Source organism: Lutra lutra, chromosome 1, assembly GCF_902655055.1.
Source record: "Lutra lutra chromosome 1, mLutLut1.2, whole genome shotgun sequence".
Classification (NCBI taxonomy): domain Eukaryota; kingdom Metazoa; phylum Chordata; class Mammalia; order Carnivora; family Mustelidae; genus Lutra; species Lutra lutra.
Window position 1 is genome coordinate 3,051,374 of NC_062278.1, and position 26,204 is coordinate 3,077,577.

General features: G+C 57.5%; 1 protein-coding gene across 6 annotated transcripts in view; it reads right to left on the bottom strand.

Annotated features, from left to right (window-relative positions):
* PDE9A (phosphodiesterase 9A) overlaps nucleotides 1–26,204 on the bottom strand; it is an 82,966-nt gene that overhangs the window by 8,031 nt on the left and 48,731 nt on the right. For 4 of the 6 annotated variants that reach the window (XM_047719393.1, XM_047719383.1, XM_047719420.1 and 1 more), the window contains 9 exons: nucleotides 21,050–21,104; nucleotides 20,672–20,742; nucleotides 14,142–14,226; nucleotides 8,876–8,951; nucleotides 7,025–7,099; nucleotides 3,638–3,724; nucleotides 2,783–2,887; nucleotides 2,530–2,612; nucleotides 1,400–1,556 (listed from right to left, as the gene is read on the bottom strand). In XM_047719393.1, coding sequence (XP_047575349.1) covers nucleotides 1,400–1,556; nucleotides 2,530–2,612; nucleotides 2,783–2,887; nucleotides 3,638–3,724; nucleotides 7,025–7,099; nucleotides 8,876–8,951; nucleotides 14,142–14,226; nucleotides 20,672–20,742; nucleotides 21,050–21,104 — 794 coding nt within the window. Of the gene's footprint in view, nucleotides 1–1,399; nucleotides 1,557–2,529; nucleotides 2,613–2,782; nucleotides 2,888–3,637; nucleotides 3,725–7,024; nucleotides 7,100–8,875; nucleotides 8,952–14,141; nucleotides 14,227–14,945; nucleotides 15,481–20,562; nucleotides 20,743–21,049; nucleotides 21,105–26,204 lie in introns of those variants that run through there. The other 2 variants (XM_047719400.1, XM_047719411.1) reach the window with 2 other exon arrangements.

Sequence of the window (26,204 nt, forward strand, 5' to 3'; positions counted from 1 at the left end):
TGAGGGGGACCCGGCTGCTGGGTGTCTCCAGGCCGGTCCCTGCAGGAGTTCCTCCCGGGGCTGCCGCGTCAGGGCCGTGACCTGCCCCTTCTCGCACTTTGGAGAAGGACGCACCTCGGCTCATCCTGACTCTTGTGGTACCCGGGCGGGAGACCCCAGAGCGGGGGAGAGAGGCGGGAAAGGCCCCAGATGAAGGGGACACAGCTGTGCTGGGAATAGGTGACTCAATGATGACCGACCTTCGGCACTGCCCTGTGCACTGAGCTCCCGGAAGCAGGGCCGACGGGTGACCCTGGTTTACGAGGCTGCGGTTCTCGATGGAGGGAAGCCATCGGATCTCCAGGAGGGAGAGCCCGGACTCTCTGTCTTTATCAGGTGCACCTTGAAGCCAGACCCTGAGGTGTCGAGCAGGTGAGGGTCTCATCCGTGGGACCGCAGAGCCTGGCTCCTCCACGTGGAGATGGCCCCCGGCACGCGTGCACGTGAGCGCCACTCGCAGGATGACGGGGACCCACAGGAAGGCCCCCTCTCACAGTCCGGACGCCAGAAGTCTCAAAGCTCCGGGAAGTGTCCTTCCTGACTTTTCCTGCTCCCACCGGCCCCAGGCGCTCCCTGACTTGGGTCCACGTCTCTGCCACTGGGTTACGCGGCATTCATCTCCACGCACATCCGCCCTTCTGTCTCTTCTGAGGACACTTGTCATCGGATTTAGAGACGACCTGGATAACCCAAGCTAATCCCCTCCAGAGATCTAACTCAGCTACCAGCAAGGACTCTTCTCAAGCCCAGTCACATGCACGGGGTCCGGGGCAATGTCTTTGGTGGAAGGGGGCCACGGTTCAACCCACGCACTCCTCTAAGGGGTCCTTCTGGTCTCTTCCCTCCCCCGGAAACATCAGAGGCAGCAGCACCCTAGAACTGTGTTCGGTGGGGAAGGGGGCATCACTTCCCAGGGAGTGGGAACGTGTCTCAGGACCGGAGGGTGGCGTCCCCTCCCCCAGCACTTGTCTGAACCTGCGGTGGGGCTGACTGGGTCGAGGGGGGGTTCGGGAAGCAGCCAGTTTCTGGTAGGTTGGGTGCAGCAGGCGGGTCTGTCCAGGGCTGCACGAACTCATGGCGGCCCTCCGGTGACTGACCAGCCTCTGGAACCCTCACTCTCCCGGGCTGAGGGCTGGAGAAAGGACGGATCTCACGGGATTCGGTGAGATGCAGGTCCTCGGGGTCCCGTGTATACGTGCGGAGGGTTCGCCTCTCCCGGGGGTGCCGCTGGCCTTGTTGGGGAGGGGTGGGGCCGGGAGAGCAGCCCTCTGCTGCTGGAGTGAGGGGTCCTGCCCTGGGGCTGTGCTCATCGTCTCCCCGCCCGACCCCGTGCCATCAGGGGGCCCTTGGCCCCACACACCTGTCGGATCTGCTTGAACCCGTCGGGCGGCACGTTGGCAAAGATGTTGCACTCGGGCCGGGCGAGGATTTGAAAGGCCACGGCGCAGTGGTGGTTCTCCAGGGGCGAGATGTCGTTGTAGCGGACGGCCAGCTCCGTGCGGGCGTTGATCTGGTACCTGCCATCGGAGGAGAGAACACATGGAGCCTTGGGCACCCGTGGGGACGCGCTCCCCCGGGCTCTCCTGACTCCTGCTGCCCTTTTCCCCAGATGCCCTCAAGGTCTAACAGCCCCGCCAGCTGGACCCCCAGCAGTACTTCCTGGCTCCAGGGACGGTGCCCCGAAGGCGAAGGCGCTCAGCCCTTCCTTCTGGGCCCTCGCCACATCGTCACTCTGCGCAAAGGGCAGGTGTTTGGCGGGGGAGGGGCACCAGGGCGTGTCTTCCCCTTCAAGCTGCGGCTACGACCCTGGGCTGGACTGGGCTTCGCACATGGTCTCCCGTGTGAAGGGAGGGAGTGGACGTGCACGGAGCCCCCTCGTCGGAGGGGCACGGGTGCCTGCACCGAGGGGGTCTGCCGTCAGACGGGACGGTGAGCTCTCGGCCACACACCTGCTCGAACAGCTGCGTCACCGGGCCACACGGCCTGGCAGTCATGCGGGGTATCCCCCAGAATGGGGCTGGATCGCTGTTCTGTGGAGCCTGGCCTGTCTGCCTGGGACCCCTCCCACCCACTTCCCCTCTGCACTCCCTCTCTGCCTCTGTCCTGCTGCAGACAGGCTGGGGAGGGGGATCCGGAGAACGAGGGCATCAGGGGCAGGCATCATGCCTGCTTTGGGTGGAGGGGAGGTCTGGCACCGCAGGGCTCTGGTCTGCCTGGGCAGATCGCAGGCCGCTGTGGGCCCCAGAGCAGCATGGCAGCCGCTGGGGGCTTGGGAAGCTGGAGTGTCTGTCCCGGGAGGCCGAGACTCTGGACCCAGCCAGCCGCAGAGTGGGAGCTGTGTCCTACGGGGCAGGGCAGGGGGTAGCTGGGGGCTGCTGAGCCTTCGGCCCACAGCTCCAACCTGCCTCCGGCCTGCGTTGTAAGCTGGAAAGGCCACTCTGATAACCAGAGAGCCCTTTAAAGGGGAAAAAAGAAAGATCGTGTACATACGTGTTGTTGTACCCCGGGTGGTCCAAATCGTGGCAGATGGCGGCCGTCATTAGAATCAAGATGTCCATTTGGGGAAACTTCTCCTGCAGAGAGAGAGTGGGAGCGGTCGAGGAGGAGGAAGGCCCGGGGGTGGGGTGGGGGGGGGGGACCTGCCCCTCTTGCAGAGCAGCGTCCCCACAAGGGCGCCGACCAGGGCGGGCGCAGGTGGGGGCCGCGTCCCGAGCGAGGTGCCCGCCCCCCGAAAGGGACCCACCTGGAGCCCGCAGAGCCAGACCATGCTGTACATCATCTGGGCCACACAGAAGCAGTGCCGGAAGTTGTGGAAGGGGTTGTTCCTGTAGTTGTCCTGCACGCAGAGCTGCGGGAGACGGAGGCCCCGATGCCCATGGCCACGGCCTGCAGCCCCAGCTGCCCTAGGCGGATACCCCCCTCCGTGGGCCGGCTGGTGGCTGGTGATTCGGGGGCGCTCTCCCAGAGCCCAGCAGCACTCCCGGGCTTGCTGGAGGTAGGGGCGAGGAGGCCCGGGGGAGCCACCCTGCAGCCAAGGGCAGGGGCGACGGGCTTTCCCCCGGGCTCATTGACACGAGGAGCCACGTGGGGACGGGATGCTGTGGGCACGGCTGGGGGGCTGTCGGAGTGGCTCTGGGTCCTGGCCCTCCTCACACCTGTTCCTATTTTAGTATTTAACATCTAAGCTATCCATGCTCGGTTCCAAGCAGCATTTTATTTAAAGTAATTTGTGGCTAAACACACACACTCCCACACACCCCCACCCGCACGCACACGGTCCTGCACTCACTGAACACACGCTGACATCCATGCACGCGCGCACGTCCCACGACCCCTCACACACACGCTCGCTTCGCCGGTCCCTCCCAGTTCCCCTCCCAGTTCCCCCTATTTTCTCGAGCCCCAGAGCAGCAGCCGAGGGGCCCTGCGTGCTCTGGTAGGAGACGGACAGACACAGGCTGCACGTCCTCACGGACCGCTCGTGGGCACGTCCCTCCGCGTGTGGGAGGCCCAGCGCCACCTGGAAGGTGCGTGGGTGCTCCGCTGCTGAGCAACCAGATGACACTGTCCTCGAGGGGCACGGGGGGCCCGCACTTACCAGCCACCTCCGGAGCGTGATAGGGTTGATGGAGAAGTCTCTGACCAGGCCCAGGTCATGGTACATGTGCTCCAAGCAGCTCAGCATCTGCGGACACAGCGGCAGAAGTGGGTCAGTGGCAGCGGCGGGCAGTGGCAGTGGCAGCCAGCTGATGCCTGCAGGGCCCGGCGGTCCCTAGAGGGTGAGCCTCCCGTCACAGCGGCCCCGAGGGTGAAGCCATGTTGACTGGGGGAGGGGTCTTGGGACTCCTAGCAGGGACGTGGGGTCTGAAAGAGCAGCTGAGAAGTCAAGGGGGTTGCAGGTGAGGAGGGACAGCGGTTGGGAGGGACCGCGTCAGAAGTATCTCTGAACTTGGCCACACGGGAAGCCAGGCTGAGGTGCTGGGACAGGGCTCCATGGCACGCGCGCCCGTGAGCAGGTGTCTTGATGCCCAGTATTGGTGAGACTCAGTGGCCTCCGTCCCCAGCACGCTTGGTGCACCCCGAGGGGCCTGTGGGGACCAGACACACTCTGTAAGGCGCCGCTCGTGTGGTCTGCGAGGTAAGCCATGTTCCCATCACGGAGCTGCCGTCTACAGAATTCTTGCTCAGGTTAAAATAGATTTGTCTTCAGTCCCAAAGAGGAGTGATTGTCGTCGCTGCGATCTATTTAAACGCCGCTCGGGACCGCGGAGCTAATTAAGCCAGGGCAGAAGGACCAAATGATTAAAACGTGAGCGTCTGAGAGCGTGGGCTCCGCTTCCTGGGAAGCCGGTTTTGGACGCAGGCCCTGGAAGACCGGAGACCCGTGAGGCAGGGACCGCTAGACACTGCCTGGTGGCACGGGGCATGACACCAGCCCATGCTCCCCGGCTCAGGCGTGTGGCCCTGCCCCCGTCCTGTCCGCCAGCTCCCTGAGGCCTGTGCGGCCACACTCCTGGGCTGCCCCTGGTCACCGTGTGACCTTCTCTTCCCAAATAGGTATGTTATGGACAGAACCGTGGCACCCAAATCAGCGTGTTTAAGCTCTAACCCCCGACGCGACTGTGTGGACGGAGGGCCTTTAAACACCCGTTAAGGTTCAATGAGATCATCGGGGTGGCCCTGGCCCATTAGGACCGGTGTCCCCACGAGGAGAGGAGACCAGAACAGACATGCACGCAGGGACGACCACGTGAGGACATGGAAGGCAGCGTCTTCACGGGGGACAGGCCCGGGGGATGCCTGACCTCGGGCTTCCAGGAGCGAGAAAACGTGCTCTTGGCCCGTTGTGTGTGTCGCGGCTGCCTGAGCTCAGGACTACAGGGCCACCAGAGACCCGTCCTCATCACACGGGCGCGTCACCAGTGACCCATCCTCGTCACATGGCACTGGGACAGCTGGGAGCACAGGGAGCACGGGTTCTGCGGGTCCAGCCCCGTGCCTGGAGCGTCCACAAGATGGCTGTGGAGGGAACGCCACGGAGCAGAGACCTGTGGCATTGCCAAGGGTTCAGTGGGGGGATGGGAAGTACCCCCACACGCCACGTGCGGGAGCCCACGGTGTCACAAACGGATCGTCCTCAAGGGGATAGGATGGACGCAGACTGCGTCAGGGGCAGGCCGCCAGGCTCTGGGGAGGGGTCCGGGGCCCTGGCATGTGGTTGGAGTGCTGGTGCCCACTGTTGTGGATGCTGGCGCTCGGTCCGGGGCCCCGCAGCACCCTCTGCTCCCTGCCCCTCGTACACGCACAACTCCTGCAGGCCCCGTGAGCCATGGCGGTGGTGGGGGGTCGGGAGTCCACAGCTGGAGGTGACTGGCGGACGAGACCATCCGGTCCCACCCTGGGATGCGTACAACAGTTCTTGAGCACCTGTTCCTGTGGACACTGGGCAGTCCCAGCCGGGTGGCTGCGTGGAGGTGGCTACGGGCACTCGCCAGAGACTGTGGCCCTGTGGCCTGCGAGCCCCATGCTCTGGGCTGGTGGCCGTGCTAGGAAGAGCTCTGGCATGTCAGCTAGTGGGGGACAAGAACATTGGAAGCCATTTCCTCTGTTTCGTGATCCCGAGGACCCTGGCCGGGGCCGGGGCTGCTGGGCACAGCAATAGCCCCACACGAAGGAATACATGTTCCCGGACGTGAGCTGCTTTGTGGGAGGCCAGAAGCAGCTCTGGGGGCCTTTACCATCCACAGTCCCAAATCCACGGCATCCCCAGATTGGCAGAGACCGGGGCTCCTGTCTTTGGGGACCTCTGGCTCCTGGCCGTGTGCCAGCCGCCTGCCGGCAGAACATTTCTGGAAACCCCAAGACCGCTGAGCAGCCTGCCCCGGGCACTGAGGGGCCCACCCAGAGGCCGGCCCCACCTGCGGGCTTCACCCCGGCCCTGACGCCGTGGGCAGGCGGCCTTCCCCTCGTGGCTGCGTGACTCCTTCAGCCTCTCCGGCCACGGCGGGACTCCATGGGAGATGCAGACGGCGTGGGCAGCGAGGGCCTGGTTCCAGGCAGGCGTTCTGCCCTTGGGGACTGGGCTCTGCCCTCACTCCCCGCACGCGGAAGCCAGAGCGATTTCCAGCAGCCGTGTTTGTGCACCCGCCGGAAGCAGGAATCTGTGGGCGCTGAGCCATCCTGGGTGTCCTCTCGCCCACGCGCAGGCCTTCCCTGCCCAGGTCCCCTGCTTGGACCTTGGTCCTAGGACTGGTCTTCAAGGATCCACCTCCCATTTCTCCTGGTCACGCCTCCTCCCACCCTTTCTAGTCCTGCAGGCTCCCGGGTGGCTGGATGATTTGGGGCACACAAGTTTGGCCGGGCGTGTGCGGTGGGACTATCCCTGGGACGTGGGCCCGCAGTGGGGTGGAGGCCCCTCTCTGTGCAGGAACGAAAGCACGAGAGCCGGGACTTTAGTGATCCCAAGTCCTGGCTGGCGAGACGTGCCTGCACAGGGCACAGAGCCCTCCTTGCTTGTCCCCTGCGGCGAGCTGGCTGGGGGGCGGCCACTCTGCATGTCTGTGTTACCAGAAAGCCGGAGGAGTCGCAGATTTGGTAGGCGTTGTGTCCAACATGAGGGACTCGTGTTTTCGGGGATCAGGAATGGAGGAGTATGACTGATGTTATTACATTACACCGAACAGACGGAAATCTCCATGTTAGTGTTTTCTCAGCAAAAGGGGACACCGGGAGAACGGGCTTTCTGTGGGAGTCCCGGGTCTCCCCCTGGGGGACGCGGCAGCCCGGAGGGTGTGCGGGCTGGGGATGCACCGGCCTGCCCGCGCCTCTGCTCTGACACCCTCTGCCTGAGTCCCGTGTCCTCACCCTCCTGAGCCCACCCAGAGTCAGACTGAGGGAGCGCCTGGGGACTTGAGGCCTTCAGCAGGCGGAGCTGCAGGGGGCCCTGGTGGGTCCCCCTGACGCTGGCACTGGGGCACTCACTCACCTCGTTGGGCTCCCAGAGCCAGACGTCGAAGGTGGGTTTCCTGAGAGCTTCGATGGTCTCCGGAGAGAGCAGGTACTGGGGAGGACAGGGGGCTGGTTAGGCTCTGGGCTGGGACGAAGGCCGGTGACCTCGCAGGGGCCGGGGGATGTTTGCTCCACGTCCTCCTGCCCCCGGTCACCTGCGCACGGACTCCAAGGCCACACTCTACAAGGATTCTGTGAGGGCCAGGCTCAGACCTTCCGTCCGCGGCCAGACGCGGGGCCGTGGGGTGACAGATGTCCCCCACTCAACGCCTGCCTAAGTCTCTCCAAAGTCACAGAGACAAACTCCAGGTGACTCCGGGTGAATGGCCTCTCCGTAAACCCAACGGGAAAAACACTAGAATGAAGTCAAGGAAGAAGGATGAACTTGGCCTAGATTCAAATACTGGGCAGGAAGCGATTTGGAGTTTCTGCCTTTGGCTGCCACAGCTGGCCGGGCTGGGGGCTGCGGATCAGGGAGCACCAGAGTTCGGGTCAAACCGTCACGGGGAACAGGCTGTGACCTTAGATGTAAGACCGCCATGGTGCTTGGGGATGAGATGGGGTCTTCCCCGAGGTCTTTGGATTGCTTGGTTTTTCCTTCATTTATTACTATTATTATTACTCAGAGAGAGAGCAAGCACAGGGAGGGGCAGAGGAGCGAGAATCCCAAGGAGGCTCCCTGCTGAGCTCGGAGCCCGACGTGGGGCTTGATTCCAGGACCCTGAGCTGAAGCCAAGAACTGGCTGCCTAACCGACCCAGCCCCCCAGGCGCCCGATTGGGTTCTTGTAAGGAGCTGCTACAGAGGACGGAGGACGGAGGACGGACACCTTTCATTCTGGCTGTCGGCGGCCTCGTGGGCCCCGGGGCAGGATCGGGAGAGGCCGGTCATGTGTTCCCGTGAGACAGAGGCCCCGGTGCCCATCTGAATTCCTCAGGCGATATGCCGCACTTGTTTGGAACGGGGTTGGGGGAACCCCTCACAGGGCGGCTCCGGGAGGCTCTCTGTCCCCGCAAGGACCGTGGGCAGTGGGGGGCGGTTTGCCCCATGCCGGGCCTGGGACGCCTGTCCCCGTGCCAGCACGCCGACCCTGACTCTAAGCGCAAGCCCGAGGGGACAGTCTGCCAGGCCAGGGTCTCGTGCACTTGGCTGAAGGCACGGCTGAGAGGGTGACCGACATCAAAGACCCTGCTCTGTGGTGGTTGGAAGCCCCCAGCCCCCCAACTCCCTGGTCACTGGGCCCTCTGCCAGGGCCTGGGCTCTCGCAAGGGAGAAAATTCTAGAGGCGGAAAAGCGAAACTTCTCATGGAGGCGGAGGTTAGGTGATTTTAGAAATGGAAGCTCCTGGGTGGCTCAGTTGGTTAAAGCCTCTGCCTTTGGCTCAGGTCATGATCTCAGGGTCCTGGGATCGAGCCCCGCATCGGGCTCTGCTCAGCGGGGAGCCTGCTTCCTCCTCTCTCTCTCTGCCTGCCTCTCTACCTACTTGTGATCTCGTTCAAATAAATAAATAAAAACCATAAAAAAAAAAGGAAGTTCCTTACAGTACTGTCTGAGTGTAAACACCTTCACCCAGTGGGCGAGGGGCGGACAGTGGGGAGGGGCTGTGACCTGCTGGCCTGGGGTCCCCCGCGGCTAGCGCACGGCAGAGAGAAAAAGCACTGGGCCTGAGAATGGCGGGGGGTGGGGGTCCCACAGCCCGGGGCCACGGCGGGAGCTGGGTTTGCAAACATGTGGACAGACGGGGCCTGGCCAGGAAGTCAGGGTGGCCGAGGGTCGGGGGCCCGGCCGGGGGCAGAGACCGCTTCTCCAGAGCTAGAACTTCCTCTCACCTTGGGGTACGTGGGGACATCACGCGGAGGGCTCAGCTTCTTGTCCACAAAACTGTACCTACAGGGACAGCTGGTCCTGCGGAGAACAGTCAGAATTAGCTGCGGACGGGGTGTCCGGTGGGGGCCGCTCCGCAGAGCGACACCAAAGAAGCCCCAGCCAAGCCCAGACCCCGCGGGCCCCGTGTCCTCATTTGTTACGGGAGCGTAAGCCGGCAAGCCCGTGATCTGTCATGGTGAACCTGCCAGGGACCCTGCCTGGACCCGGGGACGCTGCTCTCTCAGAAAACACGTCAGCTCCACTTCAGGCAAATTCCTAAAAAATCTTTTAACGAGGGAAGTAAAACACTTTTATTCTAAAAAGCTCAAACAAGAGGAAGTCAGCAAATTAAAAAAAATAAAAAAGCCCCCACATTACCTACTTCTTTCCTCTCAATCTCTGGAGATACCTTCTGTTAAGTTCAGGGTATCCTTCCAGAATGTTCCTTGGGCACAGACGCACAGGGACAGTGCCTTGGATTTTTAACAAAGATGGAAGTGTCCCAGACTCACTCTTGTGCTACTGGTTTTCACTCGCTCGCGGCGAACTCTCTGCTTGTCCCCAGAGCTCAGCTGCACACAGAGGCACGTGCTTCTGGGGTGCTCCCCGGGTGGGGGGTGCCTTGCTGCCAATCCGGTCCCCACCACGGACTTTTAGGATGTTTCCAGTTTCCCCTGGAAACTGCCTTTGAGAGATGAATTTGCTCTCGGGCTCCTGATTGTTTTCCTTCACTTCTTAGCATCAGGGCAGCTGCTCCCCAGTAAGGTCAGACCACATCGAGCCAGGCGTGCTCCGGGGGAAGCCACCGGCCGGTGTCAGGGGGAGAGTGTGCTGACCTTGGTGGTATCCGGGGGCTGGATGTGGCCCCCTCCCTACCTGGGGACCCTACTTTCCTGGAAGGGAACGTACTCCCCATCCTTGGACGTTACACACTTTGTAGATCACGTCCTATCCCCTGCGAGAACTGGAAGACCTCAGAGTCAGAGCCACAACACATCCCTTCCTGCAAGCCTGTGCGCTGCGTCTACACCGGGAATGCATTTTAAGAAAAGAACCAGAAGCAAGCAAACCCTTCCATGCATGAAGGCATTCCCGGCAACGTCCCCTGTTGTTGTAAAAACGCAACAGCAAACCGGAAACCACCTTGCTGTTGCTGAGCGAGAAGCTATTTACACCCTTAGGGCCCATCCAACAAGGACGGTTGTGTGTTAAGATAATGAGGACAATTATGTGATGTACAAAGGATTTTGGGGAAAGGGGAAGAAGACATGTTGCACACAGGATAGACTGAAAGGTAATGCAAAAAAAAAAAATCTAGCAAGGTACGAGGTGGGTTGAGATGCACGTGCACTGTGCCCTCCGGGAAAGACGGAGGGACCGGGTGTTGGTTCCACGTCGATCCCTTTATAGCTCACAGTATCATAAGCGAAAAAAAGATCACGAAGCGGTATTTCTTTTCAAAATCTTCATACATGACGCATGTTTGTTTCAGCTGGGCAGCCGGATTTCGGTGGGGCTCACCCCCGTCCAGCTGTATCGTCTGGAGGTTTAACTCCGGGGGCCACACCACCTGCAAACTCAGAGTAACAGCTCTGCTTCCTTTCTGATAAAGGGGCCTCCAGTCCAGTTTTCTGGGGCTCCCACTGTTCTTTCCCTGAACGCGATGCTTGCAAAACAGCACGCTTCGTGCGTGGAGGGATTTCAGCACAGCTTCAGCAAAAGAGCAATCAAGGAACCGCTAAAGGGCACGAACCAGGTGCTTTCCATTGTGGCCCATGAACGAGAAGTCACAGCCCACAGCTTTCTGAGCAGTGACGAGCCTGGTCTGTGCGCGCCTCGCTCCGTCGTCCCTGCGCTTCGCCTCCTCTGTGCACGTGTGACATTCCTGGCACGCTGGGAAGCTTGTACAAAGCAAGATGGTTTGCCTGCTGGAAGCCGGCTGCTTCCTTGAAAATCCCGGCGTCGGGAGCGTCTGCTGGGTGCCCGGGGACTCCCGCCAGACCCCCCCCCACCCCCGGCTCGGCCAGGCACCCCCGCCTGCTCCCTCTGTGCCCCGTTGCCACGGGAACCGGCCTCCTCCAGCGAGGGAGCAGCTGGCATGGTGCCTTTTCTTTTCATTCTATTTGGGGCTGATTTTGACTTTCACTTCCTGGGCTCCCAGCCCCCCACCCCCATGGCACGTCCAGTGGACAAGGCCACTTGTTTGGGATGAAAGCGGAGCCCTCGGGAGCCCTCCCCGCCCAGGTCAAGCAGCCAGCTCCGCCCCGTGCGCAGCTAGGCCTGGCCCTGCCCTGAATGTGAGCAGGACACTGGACCAGGAGGAACTGCGAGACCCCCATCTGCCGCTGTCCCCAGAGCGGGAAGGCACCTGGCGCGGAGACCCTGCTGGCTGCGGCTCGTGTGCGGGCGAATGTGGGGCTGCCCTTCAGGCCCGTTCGCCATCTGTGTGGGCACAGGCCTCTGTCGGTCCTCCCAGACAGGCCGACGGCTGCCCAGCCGGTTGCTCTTGCCAGGAAGGGCTGTGCGGGGTGCCCGGGCCATCTCTCCCCCCACGTCTGGGCAGAGCCCTGCATCGAGGGGCCTGGTCCCAGGGGCGCGAATATGTTACACGGTGTCCCTGTGTGACCGAAAGGGAACCTTACAGACAACACACAGAAGGGGGCACGCTGCAGCCCCGTTTGCCATCGGGGTTCACTTCTCCGCAGAGCAAGGGAAGGGATGTTTGTCGGGGGCCCAGAAGGGGCTGCCGGGCTCCCGGAGCACGGCCTGGGGTGGGGGGCTGGGCTGTGGGTTAGACCCGGGCCCAGGCCACCGGGATTCTTTTCCCCAAACGTGTCAGCCACGTTGCAGCGTTTTACCCCATTCTGTTTGTGCCTGAAGAGTCCCATCTACCCGTCTCTCACCTCCGTGGGAGGCTGTGAAAACCGTCTGCCAAGAATATCGCCTCTAGAAGCAGTCAGGGCCCGGGGAAGGCTTCTCTTTGGATCACGGCACCCAGAGCTCTAAAAATGGGCTTTCTGGGCAGCGAGGAGGAGCGCTTCAGCCCGAGGCTGGGCCCAGCACCCGCCACGCCTCGGCTCTGCCCACTGGGCCAGACGAGCGCCTGCGGGCCACGGTTTGCCTCTCGGCTCCCGCGGGGCTGCTTTCCTGTGCTCTAAAATCGGGAGTGTCCTTCCCCCGTGCTGTGCTGTGGAGTGAGTTACGTCCCCCCAACGTGAGAAAAGCCCCAGGACCTGGCACGCGACATCCTTTGGAAGATGACGTCACATGTGGCCACACTGGGGCACGGAGGGGACTGGTGTCCTTTTAGAAAGGGACATCTGGACACAGAGGCGCATGGGGGAAAGGCCACATGAAGACCGAGATGGAGGAAGCACGGACCCTCCAGGAGCCCCCGGGGCCGATGACAACCGTGAAAGCCTGGAGGGGGTGCTGGAGTAGATCCTCCCTGGAGCTCCCGACGGGCGTGGCCATACGGACACCTGGATCTCCGGCTTCCGGCCCCGGGCCTTGGTGCCACTTTGGCTGCCTCGGGCTGCTGGGACTACCCAGGCCAAGGGAGCTCTTCCCTCTGCAGCCCCAGCAGCAGGAGCAGGGCCAGCAGCCGCCCCGGGACGGCACACGCCCCCTTTCCCGGGATGGAGGAGGGTGCCCGGCCTGGGACGCAGCAGGGGACAAGGCCAGCGAGGCCGCGGGGCTCGTGACTCACGCCCGGTGGCTTTGGGCAGGTGGCAGGCCTTAGTCATTCGAGAAGGGACGAGAGGCTGTCTTCTAAAACCCTCGCATGGGGCCTCTGTGGGCTCCGCAGGTCGGCACGTCTGTGAGTGAGGAGATGCTCACAAAGGCAGGGAGGGACCTCAGGGACCCCACCCCAGCCTGGGAGACCCCCTTTTGGGCAGCATACATGTGAGCCAGAGGGCGACCCCATGACCACAGCCGCGGAGGGCCTGAGCTGGGCCCAGCTGCCCGCCCCAGCCAACTCCAGCACTTGTATCCCGTCCCACAAGGGGCTCGGTCTCCGGCCCCCAAAGAGCCTCGCACTGGGGGATGTCCGGGACGAGTTACTCACTTGCAGTTTTCTGCGAATTTTCACAAACCCTTTTGCCCACCTTCCCCAAGTTCCATGAGAGGAGACCTCCCCAAATCCGCATCAGGGGCCATGTGGGCGTGATGTAAACGTGGCGTGGTCCCTGTGAAGCCACACTCCTGTGGCTTCGAGCCCACTGGAGGCCAGCCAGGCCCTCGGCGCCCACACGGGGCCGTCAGCTTCCCCTACACCTCCCGCCTTCAAGAGCCTTTTCTGTGGCCTCCCTCCCTAAGCTGGTCACCCTCAGACTTTTAAGATCCGGGAATGATCTTCAAACCAGCAGCCAAGCTTTCGAAGACGGCCTGGTGGGCGAGTGCAGGGCTGTTCTTGGGTTCCTCGTCCCCACTAAATCCCCCCCCCCCCCGAGCCCGCGCTCTGCCCTCAGGGCTGCCTGGTGGGGCCCCATTGGACCCATGTGTCCTTCCTGGGTGCACAGCCGTGAACGGGGGGGGGGGGGATTGGGGGATCCCGCAGAGCGGCAGGTGCGCGCTCCCCACGGTGCATGCGCTCCATGCGCGCCCCCTCCCTCGTCATCTCCACGGTCACCCCGAGCGCTTGCTGGGACCACAGTTTCAGCAGAGGTTCCTGCTGTGCCAACACCCACTTTCAAGTGGGGAATCGGGAAGCCTGGGGTGTTTTTCCCATGAATTTTGGGTCCCCAGGGGAGAGCCCCAGGTTCTGCCTGACATGTGACCTCTGTGCGGAGAGCGGTTGGAGGCCCCGTGGGATTTCTCCTGGGACCGGCTGCTCTGAGCTCTGGACACGTCCACACAGGAGCACAGCCTCCGGGCAGCGGGACACCCTCCCCGATGTGCCAAATGCCTTTTCCTCTTATTGGGCCTTTTTTAGAAATCAATGCCAACGTCTCTCGAGCTGGATAAGTGAGTCCTAACGCTTTGACTTCCGGATGGTCATTCCCCCTTCGAGTGAAGCCGGGCTCCTTGCCTCCTCGCCTCCGCAGGCCCTAAACTCTCTTTAGCCATAAGAAGGTGCATGGTTGACAAGCAGATCCCAGCCGGAGCCCTGCCGCCTGTGCCCTGCGCTCCCCCGGACTGGTTCTGGCTGTGCCTCTAGCTGGGAAGAACAGCCCAGAGCCCCCTCCGGGCACACGCACGGGCCGTTCCTCCCAGGCCTGACCTTACCTGCTGCTTCTGGCCGCCAGCTCGTCCCGCATCTTTTTGATGTCACTCTTGCATTTCTCGATCTCCAGCACTTTCAGGCCTTCCACTGGGACAAAGAAGCAAAGGGGTTACCATGGAGACACACGGAGGCCCTTGCCAAGCTGCTAACTGGGTCCAGCCCCGGGAGGAAAGCTGGCTCCGGGCTCCCACCCGGGTCCCTGCGGCTGAAGGTGCTGGCAGCCCAGGGACAGGGACTCTGGCCTGGCAGGCCTGTCTTGGCCCCGGGCCAGGACGAACCGCCGCACCCCTCCCTGCGGTTTCCGCAGGGCAGAGCCCCTGCTCCCCTCCCCCGAATCCAGAGTCAGGCACCCACACCCTACTTTCTCTCTCCAGGCCTCTAAGCAGCAGCTGAAGACACGGGACAAAGAAATCTCTTCTCCCAGGAAGAAAAGGTGGGAACAAGGCCACCTCGCATGAAAATAAGACGAGAAGCCCAGGGAGTGGGGGCAGGGGGAGAAGCCCGGGGCGGGGCTGGGGGGAGCCCCAGCCTTCCCAGAAAGGATGAGCTCATATTGCGATAAAACTTTCACATGTTAAGGGCCCACTGGAGCAGTTAACTGGGAGAAGGTGTGGGGGGACCTCATGCGGGGGGGACTCGAACAGGCTCGGTCAAGGGGGAGCCCAGCTCACTTGCATTCTTGAAGCCCCACTCCAGAGGAGGGCTGGCGGAGTCCGGACACACTGTTCCCCCAGGAAGGCAGGGAGCCCATGCCTCCCAGTGAGCACTCAGCTTCGAGACCCTCACTCTGGGGATGCACTCATCACCCCAAAATATTGCTACTGAGCAAAACACTGGTTTCCGAGAGGCCTTCAGGTTCAAGGCAGTTTTTAGGAAACAGGAGAGGTTCGCTGTGCTACTCCGCAATCGCACCTCAATTTTTAGGCAAAAAGAGACTTTCCTGCGATGCTCCTCTAGCCCCTTTCCCTCAAGCGTGGTCTGATCCCTGACAATATGACGTGGATGATCTCCCGGAAAGTGCCCTGCCAGTGGACGGCAGAGAAGAAGCGCCCAGCAGCCTGCCTGAACCCCAAGCCCCCCAGGGCAGCTTTCTAAGGATTTCCAGGGTCAGGGCCCGAGGGGGCGGGCAGGGCTACTGAAAATATTGCTTCTTTCTGCCCAGAGTGGTGGGAATCTAGAGGATCTGATACTGGGACTTGGTCCTGGTGACTTGCTTCCGTGCCGCGCTGGGGATGTTGTGCTGAAAGTCCCCCACCAGGACACGGGACCAAAGCCCAGCGCCGTCAGTGCAAGGGGTTGGAACAAGCCAGGTGGTGCTTCTGGAACAGGGTGTTCTTAGCCCTTCCTTGCATCGCGGACCCCATGACGAGGTGCTGGAGACCACAGGTCCTCCTCGGAGGAAAGCACACCAGCTCACTCTCTCGCTCTTCGGCCCCCCCAGAGGGCGGTGTCCAGGCCCCGGGCCACACTGCGGAGGCTGGCCCGCGGGGGAACCCCAGCTCCAGCTGCGTCTCCCACTCGGACGCTGACCTCAGCACATGGCGGAAGCGACGTCCACGGGAAGAAGCTCGGTCTTGCTGACATGTGAAGGGCAGATGTTTCCAGAAAGCAAGCCGATCGGGAGAAGAGTTGTGGTATGTGTATAGACTTTGATCCTCAGAGCAAATAGACATGCGTGTAGAGTCCACACCGGGTGTCTGTGCCCTGCTGAAGTCCACGGTTGCAATCGCTATGCTTTAAACATGCGCGGGAAATTCAGAGCTTCTCCAAGAAGAATGTCCTACGGTTTATCTATGGTCCTGTTAGCCCAGAGAACAAGCATTTATTATGGTAGTGGTGTGGATCTTTCCAGGCGTTTCTCTCCCACCCCCATGAGCTCAAAATAACTCTCTGTCCAGCCAGAGTTTTAAAAAGACAAAACTGGGATGGTGCCGCGTGTTTTCTCACAGTTTCTTACCATCATCAGTAAATGAAGGACCCGCCCGTGTCCACAGCCACCTCTGGCTCATGGCCTTGGGTGGGCGCGTCATGTTTGATTATTTGATATCGGTTCCTGTAGATCAGATTTCTGGGCCATCTACTGGGGCTGATGCTCAGATTAAGTCTTTTGGGGGACACGGCACAGTGTCACTAATCCGAATCCCAGAGATTCAGAATTTATGGCGATTCCGCTTATGAAGGGCCTGGTTGCCAAGGGAATGGATAGTGAGTAACGAGATGGCAAAGCGCGGCATTAATCAATGGAGAGAAAAAACATGTCAGAGGATTAAAGGCGGAACACAGGGGGGAGGGGCTGGGGAGCCTGGTGGGGGGGGCAGCTGGAGCACCACACGCCTGCCACTGTGGCTCCTGTCCCTTCCAGGCAGCCTCTGGAAGATTCCACATTTGGCCCGTCCCAGCCCCCGTCCCACAGGAGGGAGAGGGCCCAGCCTAGGAGGGGAGCCCACCCCTGAGAAGTCCTGCACAGACCCCGGCGACAGCTCTCGAGTGAGGCTGGGTGTCAGGTCCCTACAAGGCAGGCCCACCCATCCCCCTGCGAACTGGGGACCAGAGCGGAACCGAGAACCAGAGCCCCTGGGGCTTCTGGAGCCCCCCGATGAGGAGCACCCCCCCCGGCGAGCCAGGGGTCCCCTCTAGGGGACCTCTAGGGGGTGTTCTGCAAGTCTCAGGTCACCCTGAAGGAGAACCTCTGGGAATGATTCTGGAAGATGGGTGCGGCTTCAGGGAAAGGGCTCAGGGGGCAGAGGCAACAGCATAGGCCACGGAGGGGCTCTGGGCCCTCCTCTTGTCCACCACCTCGCTGGGCTCCCCCGGGGGGCCACCGCAGCCACAACCCTTCCTGCAGCCACAGAGCCACGGAAGCTGGTTAAAGACACGGATGGCTATGGCAGTGTTTGCAACACCTCCTCCAGAGGCTTTGGCAGAGAATGTGCCTAAGCCTCGTGTCCCAAGGGGCTCAGAGCGAAGCGTGGGTTTGTGTGACCTGGCATTCCCTGCTGTCCCGCGGGCCAGCTCTGCCGGTGTTTGGGGTCTGGTCCAGGCCTGGGTCCAGGGCCACGGCCACGTCCACAAATAAGGAAGGAAGAGGAGCCCCCATGGGGTTTCTGAGGATCCGGGTGTCCCGTGTCCGGGACTCGAAGAAGGAAAACGACTTAGATGAAAAGGAAGAGAAGCTTCTAAAGTGAATTAAGAGAAATTTAGATGTTTATATTTGACTCAGAGGAATTAGGTTTGAGAAGGTAAAAAAAAAAAAAAAAGGGCAGGGAATTCCACTTAAGCAAGTCAAACTGGTGGTCATATGGCTTACACACGACGGGTCCTGGCCACAGGGGTGGAAGCATGTGTGCATGTGTCTCTGCACATCCGTGCGTGTGTTCACACAGAGTAAGCCTGCGTGCATACGTGTAAGCAGCCGTGCCTGTCTGCATGTTCATGCACTGCTGTGTTCGGTGGCTTTTTGGAGCTCACGGCCCCTGGGACTCAGCCCAGGTGAGGCACCCCGCCCTCTGTGCTAGGGGGCAGGGGGTGCTTGGAGGCTGGGAAGGGGCCAGCCAGAAGGGTCAGGACAGGACACGCCTGAAGCCTGACAGAGTTCAAGGAGGACGAGAGCTTGTCGGGAGTCATGGGCATGTCCTGGGGGGTGTTCCTGCTGGGAGAGGGGAGCCAGGAGGTGGGGATGCTGGGGTTGTGGGAGGACCTTCTGCTCCCGCCCGTGCCCGACCACTGCCAAGTCGCTAGCTCAGCCCACCGCCCTTAGACCCCTCTCTCCTTCCTTCCTGGCTCCCTGTGCCTGCTGCTGCTGTGCCGGGTCTCTGGTGCTGGGAATCAGCAGGGCTGGTGACAGCATGCTGACGGCCACGCAGGCTGCCTGCCTGAGCCCAGCCTGTGCAGGGGTATCGCGCCCTCCAGGCAACCTGTGTGCATTTGCACGATTTACACGAGGGCCTCCAGGGAGAGCGAGTTCTGGGGGATTCGGGGCCGGGCCAGGCAGGGCAGAAGGTCAGAGGTGCCATGGCCTGTTGTCCTTGGTTCACACACCGCTTAGAGGCAAAATCAAAACACTTCTCGGCCCGATCACGGTCTCCACAGCCAGAGACCGGAAGCCTCACCAGCTGAAGTCAACACAATGTTCTGTAGGAGTTTTGAAAATTCATTAATGGCCTCCTTGGCTTTCCTGTTTGCAAGTACCGGCGGGAGCTAGAGCTGGCTTCTGGGAGAGGAGCGGGGGCGGGGAGAAGCCGGCGCGGGACCAGGGGAGGCCAAGAGGGAGGCACCTGCCCACGCACCCCGGCCCCCTGGGTGCATCTGGGCGACTCTGCACTTCTGTAAACATAGAATCAGCAGCAAATGCTTCTCGTGTCCCTTGGCTGACCCCCTCCCACAGCTTCTGGAGAATTCCCTACCCTGACGGGGCTCAGTGGGAAGTGGAGCTCGCCTCCCACGGCAAACGCACCCTCTAGCGGGTTGAACTGTGTCCCCCGAAAGGGATGTGCTCAGATCCCGACCCCCAGACCTCACGAGTACGACCTTAGAGAAAGGTTCCTGCAGATATGATCGACGAAGCCTCTCCAGACGGGATCGTCCTGGCTGAGGTGGGCCCTACATCCTAAGACGGTGTCCTTCCGGGGCCTGAGACGCAGACAGGGCGGGAGGGGCCTCGTGAAGACGAGGGGATCTGGGGTGGTGGGACCACAAGCCAAGGCTTGCCGGAGCCGCCCGCAGCTGGAAGGGGCTGGAGCAGACATTTCTTCAGAGCCCCCAGAAGGACCTGGCCCCACTGCTCCCCCTGGACCTCATGGTCTGGGGCTTCTGCCTCCACAGCTGTGAGACGACCCGTTTCTGTTGCGTGAAGCCTCCCCGCGGGTGGTTCTCCACCAAGAGAGCTGCGGAAGCCACCGTGCTCCCCCGCAGACACGGCGTGGGCCCCCGGTCCAGCTCCGTCCAGACGTCGGATCTGCGGCCAGGGTACGGGCGAGCAGCCTGAGTCTGCAGCAGGGGCCGCGGGGCCGCGGGGGGCCTGGACATGGGGCTCTGGGTGCTGGGGAGACAGACAGCGTGAGTCTGGGGCTCAGATGCGGCATCTTCACAGCGTCAGCTCTGCAGCACCGCCGAGCGGGCCCGCTGCTCGCTCCCAGCCACCTGGGAGCTCCCCAGCACGAAGCCCCTTTTCCATTGAAGGAGCCCCAACTGGCCTGCACGGCGGCTTCCTGACCTGCCCGCCCAGGTGCCCCGGGTCCTGTGTGGCGGGAGCTGTCCCGGGCTTATTTACTTGTCCAATCTGCTGGCCGAGCTTCAGCGGGTCACTTAATCTCTCTGTGGCTTCTCCATCATCCACAGGGAACATAAATAGGTTTTGAAGACAGAACACCAAATGGATGTCCTAAATGTCGACATACTCTGGGAAGTGGGACCAGGTAAGTCGCGCCTCGCGTTATTACAGGGAATAGGTTTTTGTATGATCCCGAATATTCTTCTCGAAAAAAGTCCAAGCAATTCACACGAAATATGAAAAGTGACCTTCGCGGAGTCCTGTGAATGTGAATCAGCCAGACACCATCTGGGGAAGTCACAGCCCGGCCGGCCTTAGGCTGGGATTTCTTCTCGTCATCCCCGAGCTTAATAAATGGGCTGTCCTTCGCCTTGACATTGACAAAGACGTGGATGGGGAATCATGAAGGGTGAGAATTCCAGCAGGGCTCCTTATTTTATGGACGGGGACACCGGGGGACAGTCGCGGAAGCTGTCTCCTCCCGGGTTCAGCTGTTCGGTCCCTGAGTCCAGACCGGAACCAACTCCCCTGTGCTGGCTGGAAGTTCCTCTGCTGGCCCCGGTGCTGACAGGGAGCCAAGAGCTAGAGATTTGACAGGCATATCCCAGAAACAGTCGTGCAGACGAGGAGCGTATCGGCTTGCCTCGATGTGAAAAGTGACACGAAGATGTTCAGCAGAAGGTCCTCTCCCAAGGGGGCTGCTCCAGGGGTTTTCACGTTTTTATTCCATCGTCTTCTGCACCGAAGGAGCTTACCTCCTCCACTTGCCGCCAAGTGTACCCCCCGCCCCCTCCACTCCCCAGCTCCCCCCACTGCCCTGTGCAGTGACGTCATGGGTCACCAAGCGACTTTCACTTATCAACAGACCCTCACATTTCTTGCTTCCATTAGCATCAAAGGTAATTTTTGGGGGCACCCGGGTGGCTCAGTAGGTTAAGCCTCTGCCTTAGGCTCAGGTCATGATCTCAGGTTCCTGGGATCGAGCCCCGCATCGGGCTCTCTGCTCAGCAGGGAGCCTGCTTCCCACCCCCCACCCCCCGCCTCTGTCTGCCTCTCTGCCTACTTGTGATCTCTGTCTGTCAAATAAATAAATAAAATCTTTTAAAAAAAGGTAATTTATGAACATTTCACAAAGAGAAGACATTCCCGCTTACCTCCAGGCTTCACTCACCACCAGGGGTTGCGGGGGAGGTGGGAGAATGATGCAGCTGATGTAAACAGAGGTTAAAAGACAAGGAGAAAGGAGGTAGAAGCGTCACTCACAGTCCACTCGCTTCTCTAGCTCGGCCAAGTGATTCGCAACTTCAGCTTTCAGTTCGTTGATTTTAAATGCTCTGGGAATGGAAAAAAAAATCATCCCTCTCAAAATCGTCAAAGTTGAAAGGGGCGTGGCAAACCTCTGCTGCCCCCTGCCCTGGGCGAGGCCTCCGGTGGGCGCCACCCCTGTAGGGGGCACAGGACGCTGGGGATTGCTTTTAAGGTGCTCCGGGCCTCCGAGGGGCGGGGAGGAAAGAGACACACCCTCAAACGATCTCCAGCGCCCGTGTTCCATGACGGAAGGCTGGTGGGTGTGTTTACCTCCCCACGTCGGGGCGCTGAGCACCTGCTGTCCAGGGACTATGCATCTAGAAGGTTCTGTACCTGGAGAACTGCTCTGCCACCTGGGTCAGCACGCTCTGGATTAATTCTTCTTTCTCTACGGACCAAAAAAGAAAGACAGATGGAGAAGGGTAAAACTCTGCGGATCACCAGGGCCCAAATTGGAATGTCGTAGGCAGGCGGCGCCAACGCCATGGCGGGGAGACCTCGGGGAGACCCTCACGCCCACCGCCAGCAGCCAGAGCCGCTCTGGGGCATGGAGTTTCCCCACCCACCTTCAGAGGCCCTTTCCCACCTGGCCTGCCCCCACCAGCCCATCTCGGTGGTCTCTCGGCAGTGTGGCCGGACTCTGGTCCTCCCCTAGTCTGCACTGGCCATAAAAAGCAGGCAGGACTGGGTCTCTAAATAGGGAAGTTTTCACTTAGTGCCCTGCTCCACTTTATGGCGGGTTAATTACCAGGACAAGGTGAGTTCAAGGCATATTTCAAATGTAAAACACAGTGTTCTCATGGCAGGTCCTGGAGAGAGGAAGCAGGCCAGGCTGAGCGAGTTTGTCCCTTTGTTGCCTGGCACGTAACCCTGGGCTGGGTGGTGGCTTTACAAGGTTCAGGTCCCAGGCTGAATATAACCTGCCAGTTTTCCTGTTTCCTGGCTGGGCTCCATGCCAGAGGCTTCATAGGAAGGCACAAACGCTCACAGCGTTGTTCTTTCCAGCACTCCCTGCTCCTGGGAAGGGACAGAGTAAGCCCTGGCCATTCGTTCACGACCTAAAACACTGAGAACCTGCACGAGACCTGCTCCTGAGTCATGTAGTCTCTGCTGGCTGTATGCCTAGCCCTCTGCTAAAACCAAAACAAATGAAAACCAAACGAAATCTGCCCGAACAAAAAATCTCAATTATCCAGTATGGTGATGGGGCTTAAGAGCAAAAAAACCTTCCTGCGTTCTGCTCTAATGCCTCCATTCCTAGGAAGGAACCCAGGTATGCACATAGAAGATGTTCATCTCGGGGTTATTTAACCCAGTGAAAACTGTAATAGCCCCAGTGTCTATGAGATGGACATTGAATAAATGAGGGTGCATCTGGCCTGTAGAAATATATTCTGCTATCAGAAATAATATTTTGGAAAATGTTCATGTCTATTGTTAGAGTTAAAAGAAAAAAGATATCGTAAGACAGTAATACAGTGTGATCTCATTTTTGAAGGCATTGGGAAGATACACTCTGAAATCATGATAGTAGTTATTTTTTGGTTGTAAGATTGTATATACACTTCTCCCTTATTTTTGTTTTTCTATATCTAATACACTTCTATAATGAATATATGTTAATTTCATGAGAAGTGTTTAAAAAAATGATCAATCTAAATTAGCCTCTTGGAACCTCTCATCCCTTCACTTGCCACATGAATGCGTGATGACCCAAGGTTCCCTCTAGCTTTAGAATTCTAAGACTGGATAAGAAGAAGAAAAATGATGTCTTGTTGTAGGTCCTGAAACCGTAAAAGTAAGATTTTCATAGAGCCCTGTGCAGAGCTGCTGGCTGACCCAAGGCTCTATCCCTCAGGGAGGCTTCCACCTATACCAGGAGAGAGAAATAGTGACTCTAATAAGAGCCAACAGTGAGAAAGTTTCACAGGCTTCCTTGGGGGAACTCAGCCAGATTTTAGATCACTTATTCTGAAATTCTTGGGGGAAGTAATGTATCACCATGACCTTTGAGAGTTAATGATCTTTTTTTTTTTTTTAAAGATTTTATTTATTTATTTGTCATAGAGAGAGAAGCGAGAGTGAGCACAGGCAGACAGAGTGGCAGGCAGAGGCAGAGGGAGAAGCAGGCTCGCTGCCAAGCAAGGAGTCCGATGTGGGACTCGATCCCAGGACGCTGGGATCATGACCTGAGCCGAAGGCAGTTGCTTAACCAACTGAGCCACCCAGGCGTCCCGAGAGTTAATGATCTTGAAGCCTTGACATAAATTGAGAAGCCCATCAAACAAGCAAGAGACCACTCCACTTAGGAACAGCAGAACACGTATTCCTTTCAGATGCGTAGGAAGCACAGACCAAGACACCATATTCTGGACCACAAAGAAGACCTCAACAAATTTAAAAGAAATGAAACCATGTAGAGTATGGTCTCTGACCATAAGAGAATCCAACAGGAAATCAGTAACAGAAAGATCATAGGCGAATCTTGGAAGTTAAATAATACCCCCTTAAGTAATTCATGGGTGAAAGTGGAAACTTCAAAAGAAATAAAAATGGACCCTGAACTGAGTGAAAATGAAAACAGAATACACCCAAACTTAGCCGTAGACATGGCTAATGCAGTACTGAGAGGAAGAGTTATAGCACTAAAGGCTTACAGTAGAAGAGAGGAGAAACTCATCTCAATAATCCAAGAGCCTAGAAAACGAAGAGCAAAATAAACCCAAAAGAGCAAAAGCAAGGAAGTAATAAAGAACAGAAATCAAGGGAAAAGAAAATAGTAAAACAATGCAGCAAATCAATGAAGCCAAGAGCTAGTTATTTAAAAATATTAGTAAATTGGCAAATCTCTAGAAAGATTGGCAAAAATACCATAGAGAGAAGACACAAAGTTGTAGTATTAGGAATGAAGGGGGGATATGACTACAAACTCTGGAAGATAATAAAGGAACACTACATAGAACTCCACACACAGAAATATGAAATCCTAGAGGAAAAAGAGCAATTCCTAGAAAAGTGTGAACTACTAAACTCAACCAAGATGAAATAGGTAATTTGAAGATCTTAAACTATTAGGAAAACTGAATTTCTGATTTTAAATCTCCCCCAGAAGAAATTTCCAGGTGCAAATGGTTTCACTGGAGAATTCTACTAAACATTTAAAGAAGAATTAACACATTTCTAATCAATTTCTTCCAGAAAACAGAAGAGGAGGGAACACTTTCCAATTCATTTTATGAAGCCAGTATTAACTTGATCCCAAATCCAGACAAATATAACAAAAGAAAAAGACAGACCGTTATTCCTCTTGAATACAGATGCAAAAATCCTTAACACAATATTAGTGCTTCGAATTCAGCAAAATATGAAAATGATTATAAGTCAAGGTCAAGTGGGGTTAATTCCAGGGATGCAAGGCTGGTTCAATCTTTGAAAATCCATGAGTGTGATCTACTATATTAACAGCTAAAGAAAAAAACACATGATCATATCAATTCAAAAACATGTGAAAGAACTTAACACCTGTTCATTTCATAAACTCTCAGAAAAGCAGGAATAGAGGAGAACTTCTTCAAGTGGACAAAGAACGTCTACCAAAAACCTACAGCTTGGTGAAAGACTGAATCCTTCTTGCTTAACCAGTGACAAGGCAGAGATGTCTGCTCTCATTGTCCTCACTAAACATTGTGCTAGAAGTCCTAGCCACTGCAACAAGGCAAGAAAAGGAAAGCCGATGAGAAAGGAAGAAATAAAACTCGGTTCGCTGATGCCATGACTGTCTACACAAAAAATTCCAAGGCATTTACAAAAACTTTCCTAGAACTAAAAAATGAGTTCAGCAAGGTTACAGGATACAAGATAAATATACAAAATTGATTGTACTTACATATATTAGCAAAGTGGCCATGTGGACACTGAAATGAAAATCACAATACCACCGTACAAACACTAAAAAAAACAAACAAACCCAAAACTTGGGTGTAAATATAACAGGACAGACACATAAGTTGTAAGCTGAAAACTACAAAACCCTGATGAAGGAGATAAAAAAAAATTGAATACATGAAGAGACATACCATGTTCGTGGTTTGGAAGACTTTACATAGTAAAGTAAATTGACATACGAAGATGACATATAAAGATGTCAGTTCTCCCCAAAGTGATCTGTGGGTTTAACATAGTTCCTATCAAAATTCCAGCAAGACTTTTGTAGAAATGGATGCAATTATTCTAACTTTTATATGGAAATGCAGAGGAACTAGAATAGCTAAAATAACTTGAAAAAGGAAGATAAATGTGGGCTGAATCAGTCTATCTGGTTTTAAGACCTATTTACAGGCACACATTGGTGATATCTTGGGTTTGGGTTCAGACCACCTCAATGAATTCAAATATCACAAAAAACCGAGTCAAAACAAATTGTTTGGCTTCCCAGTGTGTATGAAATTTCTGTTTACACTACATGGCAGTGTATTAAGTGTGCAATTTAATACTCCAATTAAAAAAATACGTTATTGCTAAAAAATGTTAACCATCATCTGAGCTTTCAGTGAGTCTCAATCCTTTTATTGGTGGAGGGTCCTGTCTCTGTAGGGAGGGCTGCTGACTGATGAGGCTGCCGTTGCTGAAGGCTGGGGTGGTTGTGGCAATTTCTTTTTTTTTTTTTTTTTAAGATTTTTTTTTTTTTTATTTGACAGATAGAGATCACAGGTAAGCAGCGAGGCAGGCAGAGAGAGAGAGGAGGAAGCGGGCTCCCTGCCGAGCAGAGAGCCCGATGTGGGGCTCGATCCCAGGACTCTGGGATCATGACCTGAGCTGAAGGCAGAGGCTTTAACCCACTGAGCCACCCAGGCGCCCCGGTTGTGGCAATTTCTTAAAATACGACCACAGTGGGGGCGCCTGGGTGGCTCCATCATGAAGCGTCTGCCTTCGGCTCCGGTCATGATCCCAGGGTCCTGGAATCAAGCCCCACGTCAGGCTTCCTGCTCAGAGGGAAGCCTACTTCTCCCTTCCCCACTTCCCCTGCTTGTGTTCCCTCTCTCACTCTCTCTCTCTCTGTCAAATAAAAAAATAAATAATCTTTAAAAAAAATAAAAAAAATAAGACCACAGTGAACGTCATTGCACCCAGACTCGTCCTTTCAGGAAAGATTTCTCTGCAGCATACGAAGCCGTTTGGAACCACCATCCCCACAGCAGAACTCCTTTCAAAACTGGAGTCAATCCTCTGAAACCCTGCCCCTGCTTTATTAACTAAGTTTATGTGTATTCTAAATCCTTTGTTGTCTGCACAGCAACTTTACCAGGAACAGATATCATCTCAAGAAACCGCTTTCTTGGGGCGCCTGGTGGATCAGTCCGTTAAGTGTCTGCCTTCGGCTCAGGTCAGGATCTCAGGGTCCTGGGATCAAGCCCCGCGTCGTTGGGCTCCCTGCTCTGTGGGGCACCTGCTTCTCCCTCTCTGTCTGCCCCTCCCCTGGCTCATGCTT